This window comes from Psammomys obesus, unplaced genomic scaffold (genome assembly GCF_907164565.1).
Source record: "Psammomys obesus unplaced genomic scaffold, mPsaObe1.curated_primary_1811, whole genome shotgun sequence".
NCBI lineage: Eukaryota > Metazoa > Chordata > Mammalia > Rodentia > Muridae > Psammomys > Psammomys obesus.
The window spans coordinates 17,333,271-17,357,939 of record NW_026593286.1 but is presented as its reverse complement, the minus strand read 5'-3'; the positions used below and the strand labels follow the sequence as shown (position 1 = coordinate 17,357,939).

The following is a 24,669-nucleotide window of genomic DNA, read 5'->3' as shown; positions in this document are numbered from 1 at the left end:
TTCCTTCCTTCCTTCCTTCCTTCCTTCCTTCCTTCCTTCCTTCCTTCATTTCTTTTTTTCCTGTTTGTTTGTTTGTTTTAAGACAGGGTTTCTCTCTGTAGCCTCAGTTGTCCTGGAATTTACAGAGACCTGACTGTCTTTGCCTCCTGAGTGTTGGGATTTAAGGCGTGTGCCACCACCACTTGCTTTCTTTTTTCTATTCTCAAAATTTGTTCATTTGACAGAAAATAAGGTCTTACCATGCACTCCAGCTGGCCTGGAACTTGCTATGTAAGCCAGACTGCCCTCCAACTCACAGAGATCTCCCTGACTCAGCCCTCTCCCCAAGTGCCAGGATTACTGATGTGCCTTACCTCATGCAGAGAGGAAAAAAAAAATTTTTAAGTCACCTAAAACCAAGTAAGGAAGGCATAGTGGTGTGTACTTAGAACCCAGTGCTTGGAGGCACAACCAGGAGCTACAAGTTCAAGGTTAGCCAGGGCTACACAGCAAGGCCCTCTTTCAAAAAGATGAAACAAGCAGGGTCAGGAGGTGGCTCAGCAAGTAGTGCTTGCTGTTAAGCCTGAGATGACCTGAGTTCAATTCTCAGAATCCGTATGCTGGAAAGAGAATGGAATGGACTCTCAAAAGTTGTTCTCTGACATAGAGCTTTATACATGCTAGGCAAGCACTCTACCAACTAAGACACATTCCCAGGCCCAAACTTGGCTCAGCTGGGAATATAAAAAAAAAAAACCGGAAACATGCTGCAACTTAAAAAAAAAAAAGTTTTTAGTCATAGTGGCTCATTTTTGTAATCCCAGAAGAAGCAGGAGATCAGGAGCTTAAGGGCTACCTGGGCTACATAAAACACTGTCTCACATAGACACACACACACACACACACACACACACACATACACACGCACAGAGGAAGGGTTGACTGGATCATGATAATAGGACTAATTTTTTCTTTTTATTAAAATTATTTTAGTTTGATATATACGAATGTTTTGTCTGCATGTATGTATGTGCACCTTGTGAATGCCTGGTGTTCTTGAAGATCAAAAGGCATCAGATCCTAAACTGGAATTACAGATGTGAGCCCTCGCGTGGTTCTGAGAATCAAACTCAAGTCCTCTTCAAGAACAGAAAGTGCTCCTAACCACTAAGCTACCTATTCATTAAAGAAAGAGATTTCCCCAATATCAAACAGAAAAACAAACAAACCACCACTTCATTGCGTGGAAAAGAAACTCAATTAAATTTGTCATTATTGTCCCTGGAAGAGGGAAAATGGAAACATGGTACCCAGGCGGAAAGGACAGGTGGAAGCCCAGTGATAAACTCCGATTCTAGCAGAGGTACTGGACAGTGAGGATCACCTGAGGCAACGCCTCAGTGCAGAAATGGAGGACAAGAATCCAGGAAGGCCCATCTGGATTCCTGTTAACCTTGACCACTCATTCCTTTCCTTTATTGCCCAGTAACAACGTGCAGTTACTAGAAAATTTGTGTTTCCTTTATCCGACTATTAGCTGTGGAAGGGCAAGTCCTAGTCTAGTGCATTAATCATTGTACCTCCGGGAAAGCGTCGCCCACTAAACAGGCGCTGGTGCTGTTGCTGCAATGAGCAAAGAGCACCTATCAGTTGGAAGCCAGGAATTCCCCAAGAAGCAGCTTTTTAAAGGGCCTCTGAAATAATACAGGAAGGGTGGAGTTGGGCTTCTGGAATATTCGGGGAAGGAGCAGCCGGACCCGTGTGGACAACGGGGAATGACAGGTGAGTGCCGGCCTCTACCGGTCAGGAGAGGCGGGGCAGCGTGTCGCGCATGCGCACGTGCACCCTCGGCCTGCCTCCTCACCAGGACGCGCTCTCGGGCATGCGCACGCGTGGTCGAAGCGGAAATGGCGCCGCGGGGCCGCGCGTCCGGGCAGCGAGCGGAAGTGGGTGTGAGAGCGGAAGTGGCCGGCTGGAGCCGGGGGCTGGGCGGGGACCGGGATCGTCGGTGAGGCGGCGGCGGAGGCGGCGGCGGCGGCGGCGGCTTGGCAGGCGGGTTGAAGCTTCGGGGGCCAGGTCGGTCGGGTGGTGGCTGCCTCCAAGGGCAGCGCGTGCCGGGCCAGCGCGTGTGTCCGCCTCTCCCCGCCCCGCTCCCCGTCCCCTTCTCCCCTCACCTACCGCACCCAGCCCCCCTCGTCTGGGGCAGCGGGGCCGCTCCCTCCGTCCTGCCCTCGCTTGCCCACCCTCACCGCCCTTGTTTCTCCTTCCCCTGCCCGGGGCAGCCGCCGCCATGATCCTGCTGGAAGTGAACAACCGTATCATCGAGGAGACGCTCGCACTCAAGTTCGAGAACGCGGCCGCCGGGTAAGCGCACGCCGGGAGGAGGCCGAGTTGACCCTAGCTAATCCCGGTTGTCGTCCAGTCCTCAAGCTCTGGAGGGGAGCGATCGGGAACCTGGCGCGGCTTCGGGGCTTCCCTGGCGGGGTAGACGTGGGAGGCGATGGGGCGCGGTGGGCCGAAGCCTGAGATGCGTGGGGAGAGGCTGAGACGGGGATGCGGAAGCAGCGAGTGGACTGGAGCAAGGCGTGCCAGAGAACCGGAGACCTGTGGGACGTGAGGGCAGCCGAGGCCAGAAGTCACGCCCGAGACTCTACTGCCCAATGGGCAAGAGAGAGGGGCCCACTTTCCTCTATATTTTCCGTCATTGTTCCGAACCCAGAGAGACCCCTTTAGGGAAGCTGAATTGAAGGAGTTTTCAGGAATTCCCAGGGCGAGGTGGGAAAGATCATTCAGGCCCAGATCGCCACCGGCATTCTGCTTCCCCACCCCCATCTCTCCCCCAAGAGAAGCAGTTTCGAAAGCTCGGGGGACGACCTAGGTTGACGACCTAGGTTAGCTACGTGAGAGAAACTAGCCGTTTTGTTATATATTCCTTAGGCAAAGCCAAACAGTCCTCCATCTACACTCTCCTTGGCCCTCTTGAGAGCAGCTTTCTTTCTGGTTGTGTGTCTTAAATTCTTATCGAAGATCCCTGGTCTTTGATTTGTTATTTGGTAATGCCGGCCGGATTAGCAGCTGCGTCTGCTCCCAGAATCTCTAAAGTTTTTAAGATAACCTTAAACGTCGGCATCTTAATAGATGGGACGCATATATTAAGCCTTCCCTGTCAAACACAAAAAAGACAAACTCCTCCCCCAAAGCTGCTTTGCCTTTCTAATATATCTAAAACCTAAGCAGAGGAATTGGCTTTTAGGTTCTAATTTATGGTGGCCCGTGGCCATTCCTTTGCCTCATTTCCTCATTGCTGAGGATGGGGCTTCACATTTTGGTTTCACAGTTAGGAAATAAGTGCCGGCTGTTTTCTGTGAACTAGGAAGTAGAAATAGGAAAGTAAGTGCTTGCAGATCCGCAGAAGGAAAGGGGATCGGTAGAAGGGTAATTCTAGGCATTCATAATGAACTTGTGGTTCACAGACGTTGAAAAAGCATGAACCCAGTACCTATATCGAATATATTGTCTGTCCTGTCTCTTTTAAAGTCACAGATTTTATTTGAAAAACAAAACAGGACTTTACTTGAATTGGTGCATTCAGTGAGCATATTGTTTCCTGCCTACGGCTGCAGTTGAGTACTTGTGCAACTCATTTGCTTCTTTTCTTCAGCCTCGTGCTAGTTCTTTGCATTGTAAGTTTTTAAGTCAGTCAACCCTGGGACTTAGTGGAGGTGATGGGGTGTGTACTTTTTTTTTTTTTTTTAAGTGGTGTAGCACAAAGGAGGAAGTTAGAATAACTTCTGCATTTTCACAACTGATCTTAGTACATACATTCTCAAGTCTAGACTAGCAGAGAATGAGTCCTGGGTGATTATAAGCTGATCTACAAGATAAATCGCTGTATGTGTTCAGGTGGAGGCATGCCTTTTAATGCAGGAGGACTTTCACGTTTGTGTATTAATAACTTGTGATTCCAAAATGTGACTCGTTATTGTTATTACTCAGAATTTTACTTAGTCCTTTTTCTTTTAGAAATCTTTCCTTAAAGAATGCTGGGGTTGATGGTGCATGCCTCTAGTTCAAGCACTGTAACCCCAGCTTTCAGGAACAGGAGACAGGAAGAGCAAAAGTTCCAGGTCATAGTGAGACTTTGTATCCAAAAAGAAAAAGAAAAGAAAACCCAAACTGGGTGTGGTACCCTTGCAGTCATAGCAGTTGGGAGGTGAAGGCAGGAGGATCTGGAGAGCAAGGCCTGCCTAGGTTACCTTGTTGCAAATAAAAAAGTTTATCCTTTTCTAGAGATAGGTTTTTAATTTTGGAGGGCATAAATTAGAATTTCCAAGTTTGTTTGTTTAAGATGCTCACTATAGTCAGGTTTAATGTTTGAGGAGGTAGTATGCTTTGTCTTATCCTAGCGCATTCTCAGAGATAGTGACTTAAAAATACACTTAAAACATCGTGTTTAAAAATAACTTTGAAAAGAGACTAGTGAGGGCAAGGTTCTCCTGGGATTGCCTGTTTCTGCGAGGTGTGTGACATCCACCTATAATGCTTGAAGTCGGGAAGCAAGATCAATGCAAGTTCAAGTCCAGCCGAGAGATATAGTGAGACTGTCTCAAAGAAGAGAAAAGGCTACCTCTGAGCAAGTGTGTTTTCAGGCCCGCCGTTAAGATGAGGCAGCATTGGAGGTTAGGGAGGTCCATGCCTACACCAGTGCCCTCAGCAAGGATGCTAGGGTGCTCATCATAAACATTGCTGGGTCTCAGTACCAGGCAGCAGTTGAAAGGATGGGGAGCCTTTTGAAGAGGGCCTGTTAGCAGAGTTAGGGAGGAACTGATAGATAAGCAATGCTGAGGGAGGATATTGACCTTAAAGAAAAGGAGTAGTCCAGAGGACCTTTGAGAGGGGAAAGGCTGTGCAGTGTGGGAGGGCTTAGCTCTACCTTGCTCTTTGCACTTCTCAGAACAAACTCATCAGGGAAATTACATTCATGTTTGCCTTTGCCAGAGTAAATCTTTCCGTTCTGCAGTCATTCACTACATGTGGCCCATTAGATTTAAATAAAAAAATGAAGTAAAACTAAAATTGGTTTCCCGAGTTGCTGTATCTGTGTTGCATTTCTAGGCCTCCATTGCCACTCGTGGGTAGTGACTACTGTGTTTGCACAGTGTGTATGCCCATTCTTGCAGACACTTCTGTTAGAACTGCTCTGCCTACTGAAAATAAAAGCATGAGATAGTTCGTTTTGGGGGGGTGTTTCAGAACCCGGGCTCTTGCACACTCCAGGCAAGTGTTCCCACTGCACTGCTTCTCAGCTCTCACAAGATGTTCTTTAAAATAGTTCTGTAGTATATACTCCAAAATAAAGTTGCATTAGCTTTCCTTTTTGTCTTTACCTTATTTATTTTTAATGATCCCTTGGGTTATCTTGCTGGATCTTTTTGCCTGTCGCATCAGCCTAAAAGTTTAAACTCGTGTTTGGGTGAGAATTCTGTAAGATAAACTGCTTAAGCATAGAATTGGCCACAGTCATCTTAAAACACGGTGGCCTTGTAATTTAAAGGCAATTTTAACAAAGCTTCCCATTCCTGCCATACTCCTGTGAAAGGGCTTATTGGATCTGTGTCAGTGTCTTCACAAAGCACCTTCCTGACAGTCCCCATGCTATGACTAATTAGAAAGCTAAGCTGACACTGTAAATGATGTCCTGCCCAGGTCTTATCAACAGCATTGCTTTTTCATTTAGAAATTCTTGCTCAGACCACAATTAAAGCAGAAGTAATCTGGAAAATTGAGTTCTTTTGTTACTATATACATACCAAGAACCTTTTCATCCTCAGAAGCAAGGCTGTCAACTTTGCAGCTACACAGTCCAGAACTGAGGAAACGCTGTCAGATGCGAGCTGCTATTGATTTTAAGTGCCTTCTGGCTTTCTTACCACAGCCTGTGCAAATTGTAGGGAGCTGTGGTTCTGTGAGGGGGAGAACTCAGTAAGCCAGCAGCGCTGAGTGGGGTGGGCGAGGACCGTGGGAGGAGAAATTTGAGAACGGAATAAATTAAATCTTGCTGATACCTTGTTCTCATTCCCAAATATGCCACATATGTCCTCAGAGAGACAGACCAGCTAGAAGAGATTCAGAATGAGGACATTGTTTAAGCCTATAGATGTAGTGGAATGTACTATCTGATTGTTAAGATCTAGTTGATCTTTTTATAGAGCATTACGGTTGACACACTGCTACCTGTCCTCTAGCCTGTTTACACTGTCTTTGGGATGTGAATCTCCAGAGCTAGATTATCATTTCAGCTATCTTTGTTTCCTCAGAATCGTGTGTGTGTGTGTGTGTGTGTGTGTGTGTGTGTGTTCGCTTCAGTAAGTATTATTTTGAAGGAATAAATGCAGCCAGATAAATTCTTGGTTTCTTTAGAAGCTTATTCCCTTCCTTTTCTTTTCTTTTCTTTTTTTTTTTTTTTTTTTTTGTTGTTGTTGTTTGTTTGTTTTTTGAGAGGGGGGATCACACCTGCTGTGTCACTGCCTCATTCCTATGAAACAGGGTCTCTTACTGAACCTGGAATTAGGCTGGCACTTTGCAAACTGCAGTCATCCTCCTGTCTCAACCTCCACAGCACTGGGGTTACAGGCTTTTTCTGTGAGTGCTGGGGATTTTAACTCAGATCCTTATGCTTGCCCAGCAAGTGCTGTTACCCACTCAGCATATTTTTTAGTTGTTCTGAGACAAAGTCTCACATTATAACCCAAACTGTCGTGAAACTGTGTATCCCAGGCTGGCTTCAAACTCATGGTTCTCCTTCTGCCTCAGTTTTCTATATGACCTGTCACACCTGGCTTTTTAACACTTTTCTGAGAGTATACGTCAGTTTCTATATCTGTTAGTCTTTGTATTTTGAGAGGTGGTTTAGCAAAGAAAACGACCATCTTTTATTTACCTAACACCTGTTTTGTGGGCTTTGCTCAAATCAGAACCTTGTAGAGGATCTAAAGGAAGTAAACAAAAATCTTTAGTGAGCACAAAATGCCTCTAACTTGGGACAAAGAAAAGATAACTAGAAGAGGGTCACAAATGTCCCAGTGGAGAACTTTTCCCAGGGTATATTTAGAAATAAAAACTCCAAAGACCTCACCAAAGCAATGGGGTAATATAGTTGCTAGTAGTGCTTTACTGTTGATATTCTAGAAGCTTCCTCAGAAAAGTATAGAGTTACCACACCTGGTTTTAAGAACATATTTTGGGCTGGGCTGCAGTGGTGGACACCTTTATCCTAGCACTCTGGAGGCAGAAGCAGGCAGATCTCTATGAGTTCAAGGCCAGTCTGGTCTACAGAGCAAGTTCCAGAATAACCAGGGCTACACAGAGAAAGCCTGTCTCAAAAAAAAAAAAAAAGAAAAGAAAGAAAAAATATATTTTTGGGGTACAAAAGAGATGGCTCATCAGTTTAAGAGCACTTGCTATTGTTTTTGCACTTGCTCTTCTTGTGCAGAGCTCAGTTCCAGCCTACTTCAGGTAGCCACCTGTTAACTCCAGCTCCAAAGGATCTGATACTCTCTTTTGGCCACTGCAGGTAGATGCACACAAGCAAATAAATCTTTATAAATTTTTCCTAAGGGATTTCTTTAAGTTTTGCTTTTATTTTATGTGTATGGGTGTTTGCCTGCATGTATATATGTGCACCACATACAAGCTCAGTGTCATGGAAGTCAGATGTCTGGTCCTCTGGAACTAGAGTTACACATCATGTGAGCCACCCTGTGGGTGCTGAGAACTCAAAAGTCTTCTGGAAGAGCAGCCAGTGCTCTTAACTGCTGAGCTGTCTCTTCAGACCCCTTTTAAGAGATTTTTAAGACTATCTCTTAAAGTCAGAAGTGGTACCTCATGCCTGGAATCCCAGTACTTGCGAGGCTGAGGCAAGTGGGTGTCTATGAGGTAGAGGCCAGCTAGTACTACAGAGAAACCCTGTCTAAAGCTGTCATTATCCTCCCTCTACCTCCCAAGCTTTGGGATTACAGCTGTGCACTACCATGCTTGGCAGAATTGCTTTATTATCTTAACTTTGTAGATAAGAAAATAAGGCATAGAGACGTTAAATGGCTTCCAGACATCACAAAGCTAATCCTTGACAGAGCCAAGACCTGACCAGAGGCAGTCAGGCAGCAGCTGGGTACGGTGCTTGGTTCTCATTATAGCACTTGGGAGGTCTAGGCAGGAGAATCAGCCCAGGTCATCCTCAGATACATATTAAGTTTGAGGCCAGTGGGTTACATGAGACTGTCTCAAAAAATAAAAATAAAGCTGGGGATTTGGGGAGGGGTGGCACACACCTTAATCCCAATACTCAGGAAGCAGAGGCAGGGATTGAACTCAGGGCTTTAGGCATGGTAGCAGTGCCTTTATTCACTGAGCATTTTTGCCAGCCTCCAGTTTTTACTTGTTTCTGCTGTAGATTTTCTTGAACCTGAAGCTTGAACAGATGGTAAAACAATAAATGTTTCATCTTTTTTGGTCTACTAAATGGACCCTTCTCTTACCATGATTTTAAACCATAAAAAGGCAGAGCAAGCTAGGTGTGTGGTGCACCCCTTTACCCCCAGCACGTGGGAGGTGGAGGCAGAAGGATCATTTGTAGCTCAGAACCAGCCTCGGCTATCTAATAGGTTTGAAGCCAGCCTGGGCTACATGAGATTCTGTCTCAACAATAAATTGATTAAAATATAATGATGATGAAGGCAGAGGCCGGCAGATTTCTGAGTTCCAGGACAGCCACACAGACAAACCTTGTCTTGAAAAACAGATCAATCTCAATTGATTTGAAAAACAAATCAATCTCAACTGAGAGACTGTCTCAGTCTCTCAGTCTCTCTCTCTCTCTCTCTCTCTCTGTGTGTGTGTGTGTGTGTGTTTGTATTTGTGTGTCTGTGTGCACATGGATGTGGGGAGTCAGAAATGCCTGTTGGGACTAAGCCGTGGTTGTTAGAGTGTGTTTTACTTTCAGCATTCTCCCTGTTGGGGCACAGAGTTTACAGACCTCCAGCTTCTAGATAGGCTCTCCTGTTCTTTAGCCCAGTACCTTAGCAGGCTTTCTCCTCCAAACCTTCTGTGTAGCCTTGAATAGTGAACTAAAATATTAATGGCAGTGGTTTGATAGATATTCCCAAGTCATACAGCAAGCTACTTAGAATGGATCTTAGCAATGTTTCCCAGTAGAGATCCATGCTCAGTGTGCTTTCATGCCTAGAGAGACTCAAAGCTTAAGTGTTTATGACTTAGAACATCCATTCTTTCCGAGACAGGGTTTCTCAGTGTAGCCTTGGCTGTCCTGGACTTGCTTTATGGACCAGGCTTGCCTCAAACTCACAAAGATCCACATGGGCCTCTGCCTCCCAGAGTGCTGGGATTACAGGCAGGCACCACCACGCCCAGCTAACATTCAGGTTCCTTTTTTTTAATATAATTTTTATTACAATGTATTCACTTTGTATCCCAGCTGTAGCCCGAAAAGATTTTGTTTGTTTATTTAATGCATATTAGTGCTCTATCTGCATGTGCACCTGCATGCCAGAAGAGGATAGTAGAGGGTATAGATGGTTGTGAGTCACCATGTGTTTGCTGGGAATTGAACTCAGGCCCTCTGCAAGAACAGACAGTGCTCTTAACCACTGAGCATTTCTCCAGCCCAACATTCAGGTTCTTAAGTTGATTTTTCTCCGGTCTGTTGATGAAGTAGTAAAGTGAGGCACTCTAGCTTTCCTGACTGAGTTCAAGCCTAAGGGTTAAGGGGAAAATAACACCCCAATGCTCCATCCCACCCTATTTAAGTCAGGCAGTATGGTCCCTGACCCTAGGACAAGGGATCAGGTCTAGGAGAGTGTGTTTGTATGCTTCCTCTACCTAGGGCATCCTCTTAGTATTTTATTTAAATGGGCCTTTTAAAATTATGTATACTCTTGTTTTTTAGAGGTAAGGAATCGTTTGTTGTTGTTCATTGCCTTTGTTTCTTGGCTACAGTATGAAAGCTCAAGAGCAATTTGAGCTTTCTCCCTTTTGGAAGGGCCATTCATTTGTTGAGACAGGATCTGCTTCCAAGTCAGCATTCAGCCAAGGATGACTGGACTCTAATCCTCCTCTATCCACCTCCCAAGTGATAAAATGTCATCTGACCCCATCTCCTTTGTTGTTGTTGTTGTTGTTTTCTGAGACAAGATCTCCCTGTGTGGCCCCAACCAGCCTATAATTCATTATGTAGACAGAGTTGGCCTCAGACTTGTGATAATCTTCTTGCCTCTGCCTCCCAAATGCTGGGAATATGGACATGACCACCATGCTGGGCCTTGTATTGTCACACATGGGTGACTTTGAAGAAGCAGGGCAAACTTGGATATGTTTCCTATAGGTATTTTGCTTTTTGTTTTTGTTTTTCTCTAACATATACCTAATAAAAGCTAGTTTATTTAAGGGATATTATTTAGCCTCATTATCAGCTTTTAACAAACATAAACTACCTTAGACATCCCACTATTTCCCAGCAGAGTTGGAAGTCATCTTGGTTCCATTGACAAGTGAGGGAAAAAAGAGGGTGTAAAATATTCATACTCAAGGGCTGGAGAGATGATTCAGCAGTTAAGGGCACTTGTTGCTCTTACAGAGGAAATGAGTTTAGCTCCCAGCACCTACATGGTAGCTCACAACTGCCCATAACTCCAGCTCCAGGAGATCTGACACCCGCTTCTAACCTTCAAAGGCTCTTGAACATATATGGTACACATACCTTCATGCATAAAGAAAATAATTTTTAAAAGAAGATTCTCACTTAAGAGGTCTTGAGCAAGGGGGTAAAAGATGGAAATATATTTATCTTGTCTGCTAAATGTAAAACAAACTAGGATCATTTGAATTAACTGCTAGCAAGCTGCTGAAGGCAGTAAAGTTTTCTCCCATTGGTATTGAAGAGAAGGGTGTAACACAGCTTTTTCACTGGGTTTCAATTGACTAAAGTAGCTCTTGCATATCAGAAGGTCTTCGAGGCCTGTTGTGCTGTTTTGTCTATAGTAGTTCTGCAAGATGGGTGAGATCATTTATATTCTCCCATTTTATAAATGAGATGAGAATAAGGATGTAAGAAATCTTACTTGCCCCAGAGCATAAGCCTAGTGAAAGATAGTAAGGTAGAATGAGAGCAGGCTTGATGGAGAGTGGCAGGTGCTTTGATGATGTAAGGAAGAGGGAAAGGTGTATAAATGATCTTTGGGACAGAACAGACCTTATTGCTCTGTTGATGGCTTCAAATCATCCTTTCACCTAAGTAGAGTAAACCATTCTACAGTGTTATAGTTAGTCATTTTTCTATGTTACCTCTGTAGACACTAGAGGGTGAGGGTGGGGCATTAACCAGAGTGAGCACCAGCTGTGGCAAGCAGTTGACCAACAGTTGGAAAACACACGCTGTAGGTGTCCTTCTCAGCTCCCTTAAGCAAGTTCAGACCTATGAAAGAATGAAGGTGCGCTCTTCTTGTCTGTAAGCCTTGCAGTTATGCAGTGTTCCAGTTTTAAAGTAAAAATCAGGAGTTTTTCAAAGGTCCCCTAAAACAGGCAATAGCACAATTATTTTCCCCCATTTACATTTGGTCTGTTTATGTGTATATGTGGATGCGAATGTCCACCTTGTATGTGGAAGTCAGAGGATAACCTGGAAGAGTTGGCTCTTCTTTTACACTGTGGATCCAACTCAGGTCTGAGGTCATCAGGAATAGCTGGCAAGGGCAAGTGTCCCCACTCCCTAAGCCATCCTAGCCTAAAATTATTTTACTAAGGACATTTTTGTTGTTTTACAGAAACAAACCAGAAGCTGTAGAAGTAACATTTGCAGGTAAGTGTCTTTATCTTGTCCCTTTTAAGAGAGGGTATAATTTAAAAAAAAAAAAAAAGGAGTATGGGCATTTGGCCTGTATTTATGTTTGTGCTACATATGTGTGTCTGATGCCTGAGGAGGCCAGAAGAAGGCATCAGATCTCCTGGAACTAGAGTTACAGCAGAATGCTGTGAGCTGCCATGTAGGTGCTGGGAATTAAACCTGGGCCCTCTGGAAGAACAGCTTGTTCTCTTAACCACTGAGCCAATTCTCCATTCCTGTAAAGAAAAGTTTTGATTTTCAAGTGTTTCTGAGGCCTTCAAGAACTATTAAAAAAAAAAAAAGACAAAATAACAAAAGAAAGGGGTTGGGGATTTAGCTCAGTGGTAGAGTGCTTGCCTAGCAAGCTCAAGGCCCTGGGTTCCATCCTCAGCTCTGAAAGAAAAAAAAAAAAGAACTATTTCATATATTTATAACATTGCCAACTGACTTTGGAGTTCAGAAAACTATATAAAGCTTCCTTACATGTCTTAGTGAGAGGGGACTGTTGCGGGGTGGTTTTGTGCACTGTGTATTCAGATGCTGATTTGTGTGCCCAGAGATCTGGTTTTAATCTGGATATGGGTATTCTCATTTCTATGAAGAAACTCCTGTATCAGTGTTGTGTAACAATTGTTGTATCATCTCTGGTTGTTAATAAAGAGCTCATCAGGCTATAGCTGGGCAAGAAAGGAGAGGAGGCAGAACTTCTGATCCCAGGCAGGGGCGTCTCAGGTGGAGAACTAGAAGAAGAGGAGAGAGGTGGCCATGAGGAGTTTGCCATGAGGTCAGACAGGTGGAGCAGAAGCAGCCATCGCAAGACTAAGATGGCAAGTAGTGTAGGGCATGTGGCTGGGAAGTGGCCAAGCAGCATAGTCAGGTTAGAATAGATAAATATCAGGGTAGAATAGATAAATATTTTAGTGCTTTAAAACTAATATAATAGGTCTCTGTCATTATTTGGGAGCCGGGATGGGCAGTACAAAAAAAGCCTCTACTTATACCATATTTCTACAGGAGCACTAAATATCTTAGAAGTTTGGTTTTTGTTTTGTACAAAGGACTGTCTTTATACTTTGGAAGTCTGCAGTTAGAATCTAATAGCCATTGTCTAAGTAAGCCTAGCATTTGGGGGACCAAGGAGAAGATACTGAAGCTTGTTTTTCAGATCAGAGTAGTATTTTTTTCCATTTCCTGATGACCAGGCAATGGTACAGGTCTTTAATACCAACACCCAGGAGGCAGAGATAGGTGGATCTCTGTGATTTCAAGGCTAGCCAGAGCTAAATAGTGAAACCCTGTTTCCAAAAACAAACAAACTGGGTGCAGTGGTACACGCCTGTAAGCCCAGCATTTGAGGAAGCAGAGGCAAGCAAATATCTGTGAATTGGAAGCCAGCCTGGTCTACAAAGCAGGATAGCCAAGGCTACACTCAAAAAAACAAACCAAACAAAATAAAGAATTGGCTATTTTTATGTGAACTCGGGGATTTTTTAGCTAAGTACCATCTAAAAAGACAAGTGCATGACTAGCTGAGCTGGGAAGCTTGCAGCCCCTGAGGGAGGCACCATCCATTGCCTCATAGTTGCCAGCAGTGCCAGTCTTCATGGTTCTTTTGATTCCCGAGCAAGCTCTCACATTCCCACCTTCAGCAGTGATACAGATGAAGTCAGCTCACTTTGTAATACAGAAAGAGAAAACCAAAAAGGGACTAGAGAGTAAAAGACAATCAGCTGTGTCATCTTGCTCTTGTTAGATGATCCTAATTCAAATATTTAAGACAATTGTATTTGTAATTATTTTTTGAGGCAGTAGGTAATAGTTGAGTAGCTTACCTGGTATTTAATATTAAAGTAGGACCTTCTGTTTGAGCATGACTGATTGTGGTTATTTTCTCCCAAGATACAAGAAGTATATGTGGATCGGATGGTGTGCCTAGAATGTGCTTTGTAGTACATTGGGGTAGGGATGAATACATTCCAAAGTAAGAAGGGCGGTGTGCTGATCAGTCTGTTAATCCTGAATAGGTGGATGTGAGTTTGTTTATGGCTCTTTCTCTTGGAAATGTGTCACAATGAAGTTTTTAAAGGTAATTTTAACACAAACTGTGGTTAAAAAAAGCTTTGTAATTCTAAGTGAGAGCAAAGAGGGTCACTGTGCAGTTCCAAAGCAGTATTTCTGTTGGCTTCCCAGTGAAATAAAAATAAACACCATTTTACTTGCATTTTCTCTTATCAGAGGTCTCCTCATGGCCAGCCCTGTGGTAAGTGCTAGGAGATTACTCCTGTTTCCAGAGTGAGCAATCTTTTATTTTTTTCACAGATTTTGATGGTGTCCTTTATCATATTTCAAACCCTAATGGAGACAAAACAAAAGTGATGGTCAGTATTTCTTTGAAATTCTACAAGGAACTTCAGGCACATGGTGCTGATGAGGTAAGTCCCACATTGGTTGCCTTTGGGTCTCTGTTTTTACTTTACCTCTGTTGGCCCCTTGCCAGCAAGAGCTAAACAACCCTTACAAACAGAGGACAACTGACACAGTTAACTGACGCCTCTAGGCTCCATTTCCCATAAAAATTATTTTTAGAGAAGATTTTGGCTCTTTGCTTGCTTGTTTTATCTTGGAGAAACGATGCTTCCTAAGCAAACTTTTAAAGATTTTTTTTTTTTTTTTTTTAAGGGCTCTCACTTAGCCCAGATGTTTGAGGAAGGTCTCCAATTCCCGATTGCTTCCACCTTCCAAGTGCTAGGATTATAGGCATGTACCACTATGCACAATTTGGGATTTTATTGTTTTCAGATTATTTAGGCTACCCAGATTTCACAAAATAATGAGAGCAAAACAGTAGTCCCCCAGAAATAACAGAGAGAGAATATCTCCTTAACTAGTACAAAAATAGTTACAGTAACAATAAGATAGGTTCTGTTCCCTATTTAGACTCTTATCAAGGCAAGCATGGAATTTATGGCTTGGTTTTCATTCTGCAAGTTGAAGAAGCATAAGTAATAGCCTGATAAATTTTTTTAAGTTAATCGTCTTTAGAGCTGACCTTTCCACCTATTCCTTCCTTATAACTACCGTAGAGGAAATAAAAAGGGATGTCTAGGCCATGTGCCTTGTGCCCTGGCTTTGGATTGCTAGAGTAGGACGTTTGGTTCCTGTTGAACTGAAGTTGCTCTGGGGAGAGCCATTTATGGAAGAAAGAAAATGCTGTGACACCAGTGTGTGCACATTGTGGTTGGGTCGCAAAGCAGGAAGTATGACTCAGTTCCTGAATCAGTTTTCAGTTATCTTAGTTTTAACAAACTAGCCTCTCTTTAATCTGCTACATGAAGATAAAACCATTTCTCTTTCTGAAAAGTAGTAGTTTTTGAACAGCTTCAGATTTCTGTAATGAAAGGCTGTTTGTCAAGGAATATGATCTAGAACGTTGTAAATCTTTTTGCTCTAAAATCAGATTTAAAGAGAATACTAAGAGCTGTAGGGAGCTGAGTCCTTTTACTGTTCAGATGCTTTGAATTAGCTGAAGGAAAAGAAGTAACCGAAGGAAATTTGAGTTAATTTTATCAGGAGACGAAAAGCTGATCTGTAGCATGCGACCCAACCTGGCTTGGATTTCTTGACTCTTTCCATACTCTGTTTGACCTGGTAGTGGAACTCAGGAACACATTGCAGTTTTCATAGCTACCACATAGGCCAACGAGCCCAAATGGATGGAGGAAGTAACCTTCTCGGTGTGGGAGCAGAGTAAGCAGTGAATGACTCCCTATGTTGGTTAAACAGTAACCAGCCCGTGATAACCACAAGAAGCTTGTTATTTTTATAAAGGCCGAATACTTGGGTGCTCAGGTAGGCAGATCTAATAGTTATAAATAGACAGGTTGCCTCCCCTCTTCCGATGGTTAAAAAGAGGCACAAATTTAAAAATGAATCAGGATTGGAAATACGAACAATGTGATATAGTGGTACACAACTGTAAAATTACAGTTATACGTGGCTCTGAATACTTTATAAATTTCAGAATATTCACTGGTAAAACTGGAGTTAGACTAAATTTAACGAGGCTTTGGTTTCCCCCATGTCTGATACTCCGTTTCTACAAGTACCACCTGTGTAAGATGTAGCTCAGAGGGAGCATGCCAGTGTTCCTTTTTTACCCCAGACTCTTAGGAAAAGTCATACATGGAACACCTGAAGGTCAAAACTCCATGTGCCAGAGTGGCTGCTCCTAGAGGGCACAGCTCCTTGGTAAAGTGTTTACTGAGCATGTTCAAAGCTCTGGGTTTGGTCTCTGGCACCACCAGGAAAAGAAATGGGTGGGGAGTGAAGAGCCTTATTAACCTTTGATGATATTTTTAGGGTTTTCAAATGGAACATAAAACATGGTTTGTTACTAGTTTTGTTTATTTTAATGCTATCTAGAGAGTTCATTGAATATAAGATGAGAACATTCAGACACCTTTAGACAGCCATTGTATGCTGCTGTTCCATCCCTGAATACAGCAGTAAGCCTGACAGATCCTTCTGCTGTGGAACTGTACCCTCGTGCTACCTGTATTTGTCTGGCTACTGAAAGTCAGCTTTTTTTTTTTTCCTTTTATTAAATTAAATTGTCTTATGTGTATATTTTGTCTGCATATATATCTGCACCATGTGCAAGGAGGCCAGGAAAGAGCATTAGATCCCCTGGAAATGGAGGTACAGAAGGTTGTAAGCCACCATGTAGGCACTTGGACTTGAACCGGGGTCCTCTGTAAGAACAATCAATGTTCTTAACCATTGAGCCATTTCTTAGCCTCTACACTGAAAATCTTTTAAATGGAATGTGTGGCTCTTAACCAACAAGACAAAAGCTTGTTTTTAATTTGTTAATGGTGATTCTTTGTGATACTGTAGGCTATAAGAGAGTTATTTGTGGTAAGCATTAGAACTTGACTGGATACCTGTAGACAGAGCTTGTATCTTCCTGGACACACCTGTAATCACCAATCTTGAGAAGTGGAGACAGGAGGATCAGGAGTTCAAGATCACCCTCAACTACATTATAAATTCCAGAGCAGCCTGGGTGACATGGCACCTTACCCTCCACAAAAGGGTAGACTGCTTCTTACTATACTGCTGGGTTTTAAGTGTATTCTTACCAGCTGTGGAGCAGTGGTGCCCCTCCCTCTCTAAAGTTTTTAGTGAAGGTAAATGAGCCGGTTCTGTGGGATTTTGTGTGTGAGGGGTTTCCTCTCTTTTGGTTTTTGAGACAGTCCTGTGTAGCCAGGCTAATCTCAAACTGGAGATCCTTCTGCTCCAGCCCCTTGAACATTGAAAGTACGAGCATGGGCAACCTTACGCAGCCTCATGCCTGTGTCCCAGCTGTTGAGTGTAAAGTCTGCTGTGCACAAAAAATGCTTCTCAGATTGCTCACGACTTTACTACATACTTTGTTTCTGTCTCTAGTTTTTCCCTTTCCACTATTGTGTTCCTTGCACACTTAAGTGTACCTTGTTCCTTCCTAAGCAAGATGTCTGTTGAAGGGGATTTCACCAGGTAAAGCAGTCATCCTGGGAGAGCACAGTCAAGAGAGTGTAGAGGGGCTTTTGTTTGTGCTCTACTTCCAAAAGCTGGAACACGGTCAGCAGAGTGTGTTGTATGGGCTGATTGCAAGTAGGTAGACAGCTTGTGAGGACACACTGGTGTTACTGGCTCACTGAGGTTCTGTTTTTCCATTGCCCTTTTCATTAAAAGCCAGCTGTGAGCTAAGCTATCTTAACACATACAAGATTAGCATACTACTGCTTAGAAATTGGCTTTTACCTCTTCATTCACGCTGGCTAGGGCTTCAGCGTACTTAGTTGATAAGTGATGTACTCTTTTGTCATACCTGTACCTCTCCTGCCTCAAAACGATAAGACTGTGAGTGCAGTGTAGAATCTGAAAAGAGAAGAAATGGGAGGGGTGTGGTCAGGACCTTGAGAGACAGCCCTGGAACCAACCTTTGGATTACAGTCCAAGTCTGTAAGAGATCTGTCTTGTCACTTAGGTAAATTTACTTTTCCCTCTAGTTTTCTACCCACCAAATAAAAAAATAAGCATATTGGTTTAGGAAGAGTTTATTGCAAGTGTTTCAAAAAATAATGAAATTGTCATGAACTTCAGATTAACTTTTTTTTTCTCTCTCTCTGCAGTTATTAAAGAGAGTATACGGGAGTTTCTTGGTAAACCCAGAATCAGGTATGTAGTAATACTTAGCAGCTATGGAATGATAGCAAAGCACTGTTTGTATCCCATCTTCGTTAGCTAGAGGATTTTGTTTAACTTTCCACTCTGTAAAATACATGTGTAGGAGCCCAGTTTTCAAGTCGGCTCCCTCTACATAAGTAGCCATTAAAGGGTTCTACTTTTTTCAGTGTGACACACAGTGGGTCAAGATTGGTAAATGAGTTTATTATTAGCACCCAAAAAAGTCTTTTAGCCAGAGGAGCCTCTTTTGTCTGAACAGGTGCTCTTGCTCATAAAATCTCTTAGCACAGGAGAGAAAGCTTGGTTTATAAAGCAGTTGTCTCAAAAGTTGAGGGCCTAAGTTTGAACATTGGCCCCTAATTAAAAACAATGCACAGCTGTAATCCCAGTGCTGGGAGACCACAGCTGATCTCGAGTTGCTTGTAGCCGGGCTAGTCTAACTGGGGAGCCCCAGATCTCAGTGTGAGACCCTATTCAAAATCTAAGATGAGGGGCTGGAGAGATAGCTCAGTGGTTAAGAGCTGATGACCCAGGTTCAATTCCCAGAGCCCCCACATGGCAGCTCAAAGCATTTGTAACATCAAATTAAAATCAAAGCCAATGATTGCTTTTTAAATTTTTGTTTTAAAAAAAGAAAAAATAAGATGAACAGCTCCTGAGGAAACACCCCAGATTGAGCTCTAGTCTTCATTCATACACACATATACACAAAGAAAGAAATGGCCTTGGGAAGAATGAACATTGTTCCCACTCACAACCCCTAGTAACATTAATATAAATAACATGTAAAAGTCTTATGTCTGCTAGCTTATATAGGCAGCTTTGGAAAGCATAGCCAGCCACAAGATTGGTGTTTTTGTTGCTGTTTTGGTTTTTAAATTTTAAAAAGTATCATTCAAGAGTTGGCAGCACATGCCTTTAATCCCAGCACTTTAATCCCACCACAGGAGGCAGAGTTAGGTAGATCTACTTGAGTTTGAGGCCAGCCTGGTTTATAGAGCTAGTTCCAGGACAACCAGGGCTACATAGCCTAGAGCAACCCTGTCTCAAACCCCTGTCCCCAAAGTGTTAAGTATATGTGTGGCTGGGAGTGTGCTTATGGAAGTCAGAGGGCAGCTTACTGTCAGTTCTCTTCCTTCACCTGTACATATACTCTGGGATGAACTGGGGCCATCACAGAGTTTATAGGAAACACTTTACCCTCAGTGGTCTCACTGGCCCTTGATGGTTACTTTGCATCATCAATGTGTTCTGTTCCTATCTGAAGTCACTCATGGGGTCAAACATTGGCTATGCTTTGCTTTTTCTGGGGACTCTGAGAAACAGTGAGAGAGACAGACAGAGAAAACAGCAAACCTCAACTCTTTGTTATTTTGTTTTGATTTTTTTTTCAGATTCTCCAAAATTGAGTAGTGAGTGTCATTTTAAATATTGACTAACAAAAGTGGGCAAAGCATTACTTTAGAATGATTAAACAACCTGTGCTCTCAGAGCGGTAGATAGGGGAAATAGGGCCCAAAGAATAACCTAATTAATAATAAATAATATAAAAGTTAGAGATTGGAAGATGTGAGGGTCATGTGGTTGTGTACTGTGCTCCCATCAGTTACTGTTTTAAATTATCCCCAGTGGTGTAAAGGTATTCTTGAAAAAATGTTTTTAGGCTTTGGAGTACCATTAATGACTTGATTGGCCCTTTTCCTGACATTCATGGGATAGAAGGAGGCAGAGTCACTTAGTGGTCAGTAGATATAATTCTCAGTCCCTGTTCTGCCCCACTTATTGGTGACCTTGTCTATAAATTCTGTGAATGTTTTAGAGATAGTTTACGTATGTAGCCCAGCCTGTCCTAGAACTCAGAAGACACCTGTCTCAGTCTCTTGAGTGAACAATCCATAACTATGTCTCTAGCCACTTCATGATGAATATGAAACTGAAGGCAAAGAGCAGTAGCGTTGTGAAGAGCATGGTTTTTTGCTTCTTAAAAAAGCAGGTCTACATCACCGTGCTTAACTTAAAAATACTGCACTTATGCCTAGCTAAATGCTCACAGCAGTCTCTTCCCTCTACCTTTTACATCTTCCTCTACCACCACCCCAGGATGCCCCCTCCCCTTTTTTTTTTCCACAGGTGAGGATATTGTAAAGGTTGGGCAGTTTTCAAGGCTCACACAGTGAAGCCAAAGTTTGAACCACTTCTGTTCACTTCAAAATAAAGTAGTCTGCATACGCCTACATACCTATATGTTGTGCTGTAGCCAACAAGTCCCTGCTTCTTTGAAGCACTTTTTTGTTCTAACTGGGGATAAGCTTATCTTTCCTGGCTTCTTCAAAGAAAGGCATGGGGGTCAAATGAAGTAGAATTCTGAAACACTGGAAGTTAACAGTTATTGAGATAGACACTCTTAGAGGAGTACATATGTGAGAAACATTTTCTATCCTGCCTTTTCTCACAGGGTTTGCAGTGTGGTGTGGAGGGACCATAATTTATTCCAGAAAGCTACCTGCTAACCATGTGGGGGTGTATGAAAGGTTGAAGAAAACAGAGTTGTACAGCTTACAGTCATAGTCCTCTCTCACAGCCTCTCTAGGGCTGAGTTCCAGATTGTTACTTCTTCCGGTTTCTTACTTGTAACTGTTCATCTTTGACACTGCATGGGATTTATTAGCTAGCTACAGATATTTACATATTATGGGGTAGATAGAGATGGGAAATTGCCTCTCTATTATTTTTACTTGAGAGAAACGGGTTTGTTTTGGTTTTTGTTGGCTTTAACTGATAGGTGATTTTTTTTTTCTTCCCACAAGGATACAATGTTTCTTTGCTATATGACCTTGAAAATCTGCCTGCATCCAAGGATTCCATTGTCCATCAGGCTGGCATGTTGAAGCGAAATTGTTTTGCCTCTGTCTTTGAGAAATACTTTCAATTCCAGGAAGAGGGCAAGGAAGGAGAGAACAGAGCAGTTATCCATTATAGGGATGATGAGACCATGTAAGTATGGACTTTTGTTCCTCAAGCCTGAGTGTGTTTGTCTTACAAGGTGCTTATTGAAAGAAACACAGTATGGTCAAACTTTAAACTCTGTTATATGAATCCTTTTGAAATTGATTTTTACAGAATTTCTTAATCTGGAAAATGATAAGGAAGAAAATAGACCACTTCCCTAAACACCTAGTTTACAAAAGATGAAAAGTTGACAAAAGATGAAAAGAAAATCCTGTGCTTTCCTTTAAGGCACTACCTTAATGATCTTTAAAATACTTTTAATTTTGTAGGCTTATTTTATTTGTTTTGGTATTGTATGGGTATGAGCCGCCTTGTCAGATGGGAATTAAACTCTTGTCTTCTGGAACAGCAGCCAGTGCTGTTAACTACTGAGCCATCTCTGCAGGCCCAAGGCACTAGTTTTCTAAGTTCTCTTATTTAAAAGAGTTTCCCTTGGACTGGGAGATACCTCAGCCCTTCAGAGTATTTATTACTGCTTTTCTAGGAGATCTGAATTCAGTTTTCAACCCATATGGTGACTCAAAACTATCTATAACTCCATTTTTTTAAAATTAATTTATTTATTTATGCAGCATTCTGCCTGTATGTATGCCTGCACCCCAGAAGAGGGCACCAGATCTCATTATAGATGGTTGTGAGCCACCATGTGGTTGCTGGGAATTGAACTTGGGACCTTTGGAAGAACAGCCAATGCTCCTTACCTCTGAACCATCTCTCCAGCCAAACTGCAGTTCTTAAGTTACATGTATGTGAAATAAAGTATGTTAAATCATACATACATGTGTATGTATCCTATCATATGTAAAAAAAACTTTTTATATAAACTCTAAGAATTACTAACTTAAAATTTTGTTATAGGCGGGTGTGGTGTTCTCAGTGAGGCAGAGGCAGGTGGATCTCTGAGTTTAAGGCCACCCTAGTCTACAAAGCAAGTCTAGGACAGCCAAAGCTACACAAAGAAATCTGTCTCAAAAAACAAACAAACAAAATCCAGGGTTATGCATGTATAAGATTTTTTAATCTAACTTTGCTAATTCCCCTTGCTTGGGAATGCATTAGTTGCCCAGACTCTGTTAACTACAAGTGCTGGCCTCGGGCACACCTTTGTTTACTGAGTTAGAGAGTTTGGACTTTACTTCCCTTGCAGATGAAGTTAGTGACAGAGTCTTCTGGTGCTGTACTTAACTCCTGAGTTTTGTGCCCTCAGGTACGTTGAATCTAAAAAAGACAGAGTCACGGTAGTCTTCAGCACAGTGTTCAAGGATGACGACGATGTGGTCATTGGAAAGGTGTTCATGCAGGTATGGAGCAAAAGTCTTGAGGGGAAATTGTGCTGTAGGCACTTACATTTTTATTCTGTGGTGTACATAGCCATATATGGCCGGGGCTTGTAGCTCAGTGCTAGAGCATTTGCCTAGTATGTACAAGATCCCGGGTTCAGTCTCCAGGGCCTGGACAGATGGTAACAGGAACAGAACATACACTTACAAAAAGACAAGAGTGCTGTTAGTGTTGAAACTTGAGGTTGTAATGAAAAACCCTGTCTTAGTTTGCTTCTTTGTTGCTATGATAAAACAGTGTGGCCAAAAACAACTTGGAAGGAAAGGGTTTATTTCATCTTAGACTTCCAGGTCACAGATCGGCACTGATGAAAGTTCTAGTAGGAGCTCAAAAACCTAGAAGCAGGGGATCACTGCAAGATGGCTTAGGCTACAGAGTAAGACTTTGCCTCAATTTTTTTTTCTCTCAAAGGAAATTATGAAACAGAATCTTCCCTCCCCGCCCGGCAAATAGACTTGAAAGATGGCTACCACAGTGAGACTTTGTGTTTGAGCCTTTTTCTGCGTAGCAAGAGAAAATTTTGAAGTGCTATCCTCAGTAATGGCCTTATATTGGGACTAATCAAAAATTCTAGTTTGGGAGTCCCTATTCAGAAAAGCTAGAATGTTGACACTTTGGCATTTGCTGGTACTGGGCTTTATGACGAAAAGAAAGAGGATCTGTATATATATGACTCTTAAAAATAAGCCCCTAGATGAACATTTCATAATATTTTTCTGCAGAATTAATGGGAACTAAATCCATTAGTTAAGAAATTGAGCTAAATCTAGGCTAGCAAACTAATTTTAAAAACTAAGAAGTACAAATTTAGATTTGGCTGGTTTGGAAGGGTTAGATTTGGCTGGTTTGGGGGTTGTGTGTGTCTGTGGTTTTTGTTTTTTTTTTTTTTAAGTCTTGTTCCACTTTGTTCCAAGAATATTCCAGTTTATTTTCATACTTTAAACAAATCTTTTCTCCTGAACTGCAGATATGCACTGTAGAGCTTTGTAAGGGGCTGTTTTGTTTGGGGGGGGGGGGGGTGTTTGAATCTAGACTCCTCCTCAAAGTGCATGTGGCAGGACCTTTACCTAAAAGGAAAAACAAACCTCCTCTAGTGTTTTTATTTTTGTTTGTTTGTTTTGTTTTTGTTTGTGCTGCCAGTGTTTCTAACTGATGACTTTTTCCTGATGTGCAACCTGTTTGTTGCGTAGGACTCACAAAGCTACCTTCCTCATTCAGATCAGAGGCTAGGGTAATTTGCTTTGTGTAACCACGGAGCCCAAAATAAACCACCTGAAGTCTTTTTTGAATCCAGGAAAGTTAGTTTTATTTTGCTTTTCTTTTTGTCCTTTTTTTGTTGTTATTGTGGGGGGGAGGGTTTGTTTTGGTTTTGATTTTGGTTTTTTTGAGGCAGGGTTTCTCTGTGGAGCTGTGGCTGTCCTGGACTTGCTTTGTAGACCAGACTGGCCTTGAACTCACAGAGATCTGCCTGCCTTTATTCCCAGAGCGCTGGAATCACAGGCGTGCATCACCGTGCCTGTTTGTTTTGTTTTTTAAAGCAGGTAGCCCAGGCTAGCCTAGAACTCATAGCCCAGGCTGTCTTCACATTTGGAGTGTTCCCCTCCCATTGCCTCCCATGTGCCACATCTGGCAAATTTTTTATGTCAAGGCCCACTCTGTGTTGCGGTGGGCCCAGTAAGAAAAGCATGGAATACTTCACTTCAGGAATTTTCATGTCCTCTTCTATATGGGCCATGCTGATCTTCTGTAGTGTATGTGCTGCTCAAGTGAGCATGTCTGTTTTCTTAGACTGTCTCACTATGGCCCATGCTGGCCAGTAATTTGTGATCATCTCACCTTAGTCTCCTAAATTCTGGCATTACTGGTAAGTACCATTATGCTCAGCTTGACTTACACCTTGATTTAAGATTCTCCCTTTTCCATAAACAATTTATCCCCAGGGTAAATTATACTTCCTTGGAAGAAACAATGTCATGGGCTTAGCAGGTAAAGTCACCTGTCACCAGACACAATTGAAAGAACAAACTCTAAAGTTGTTGATGCTTACACAACACAGTAAATCAAATGTAATATTCTTTTAAACAAATAATGACCTGGTGTTCCCCAGACATCCTGTTAGAGAGAAGAAAACAATCTGGTTGGTTTCTATATAACAGATAATGAAAAATAGATAGATAGATAGATAGATAGATAGATAGATAGATAGATAGATA

The 24,669-nt window shown here is 42.5% G+C and overlaps 1 protein-coding gene across 1 annotated transcript in view; it reads left to right on the top strand.

Moving 5' to 3' along the window:
- Window positions 1-1,958: 1,958 nt before the first annotated feature.
- Arpc2 (actin related protein 2/3 complex subunit 2) overlaps window positions 1,959-24,669 on the top strand; it is a 31,488-nt gene continuing 8,777 nt past the window's right edge. Inside the window, exons 1-7 of the mRNA XM_055616724.1 lie at window positions 1,959-2,055; window positions 2,262-2,343; window positions 11,817-11,851; window positions 14,195-14,307; window positions 18,052-18,097; window positions 20,914-21,100; window positions 22,323-22,416. Of these exons, the coding sequence (XP_055472699.1) occupies window positions 2,270-2,343; window positions 11,817-11,851; window positions 14,195-14,307; window positions 18,052-18,097; window positions 20,914-21,100; window positions 22,323-22,416 (549 nt within the window). The 5' untranslated portion in view covers window positions 1,959-2,055; window positions 2,262-2,269. The remainder of the gene's footprint in view (window positions 2,056-2,261; window positions 2,344-11,816; window positions 11,852-14,194; window positions 14,308-18,051; window positions 18,098-20,913; window positions 21,101-22,322; window positions 22,417-24,669) is intronic.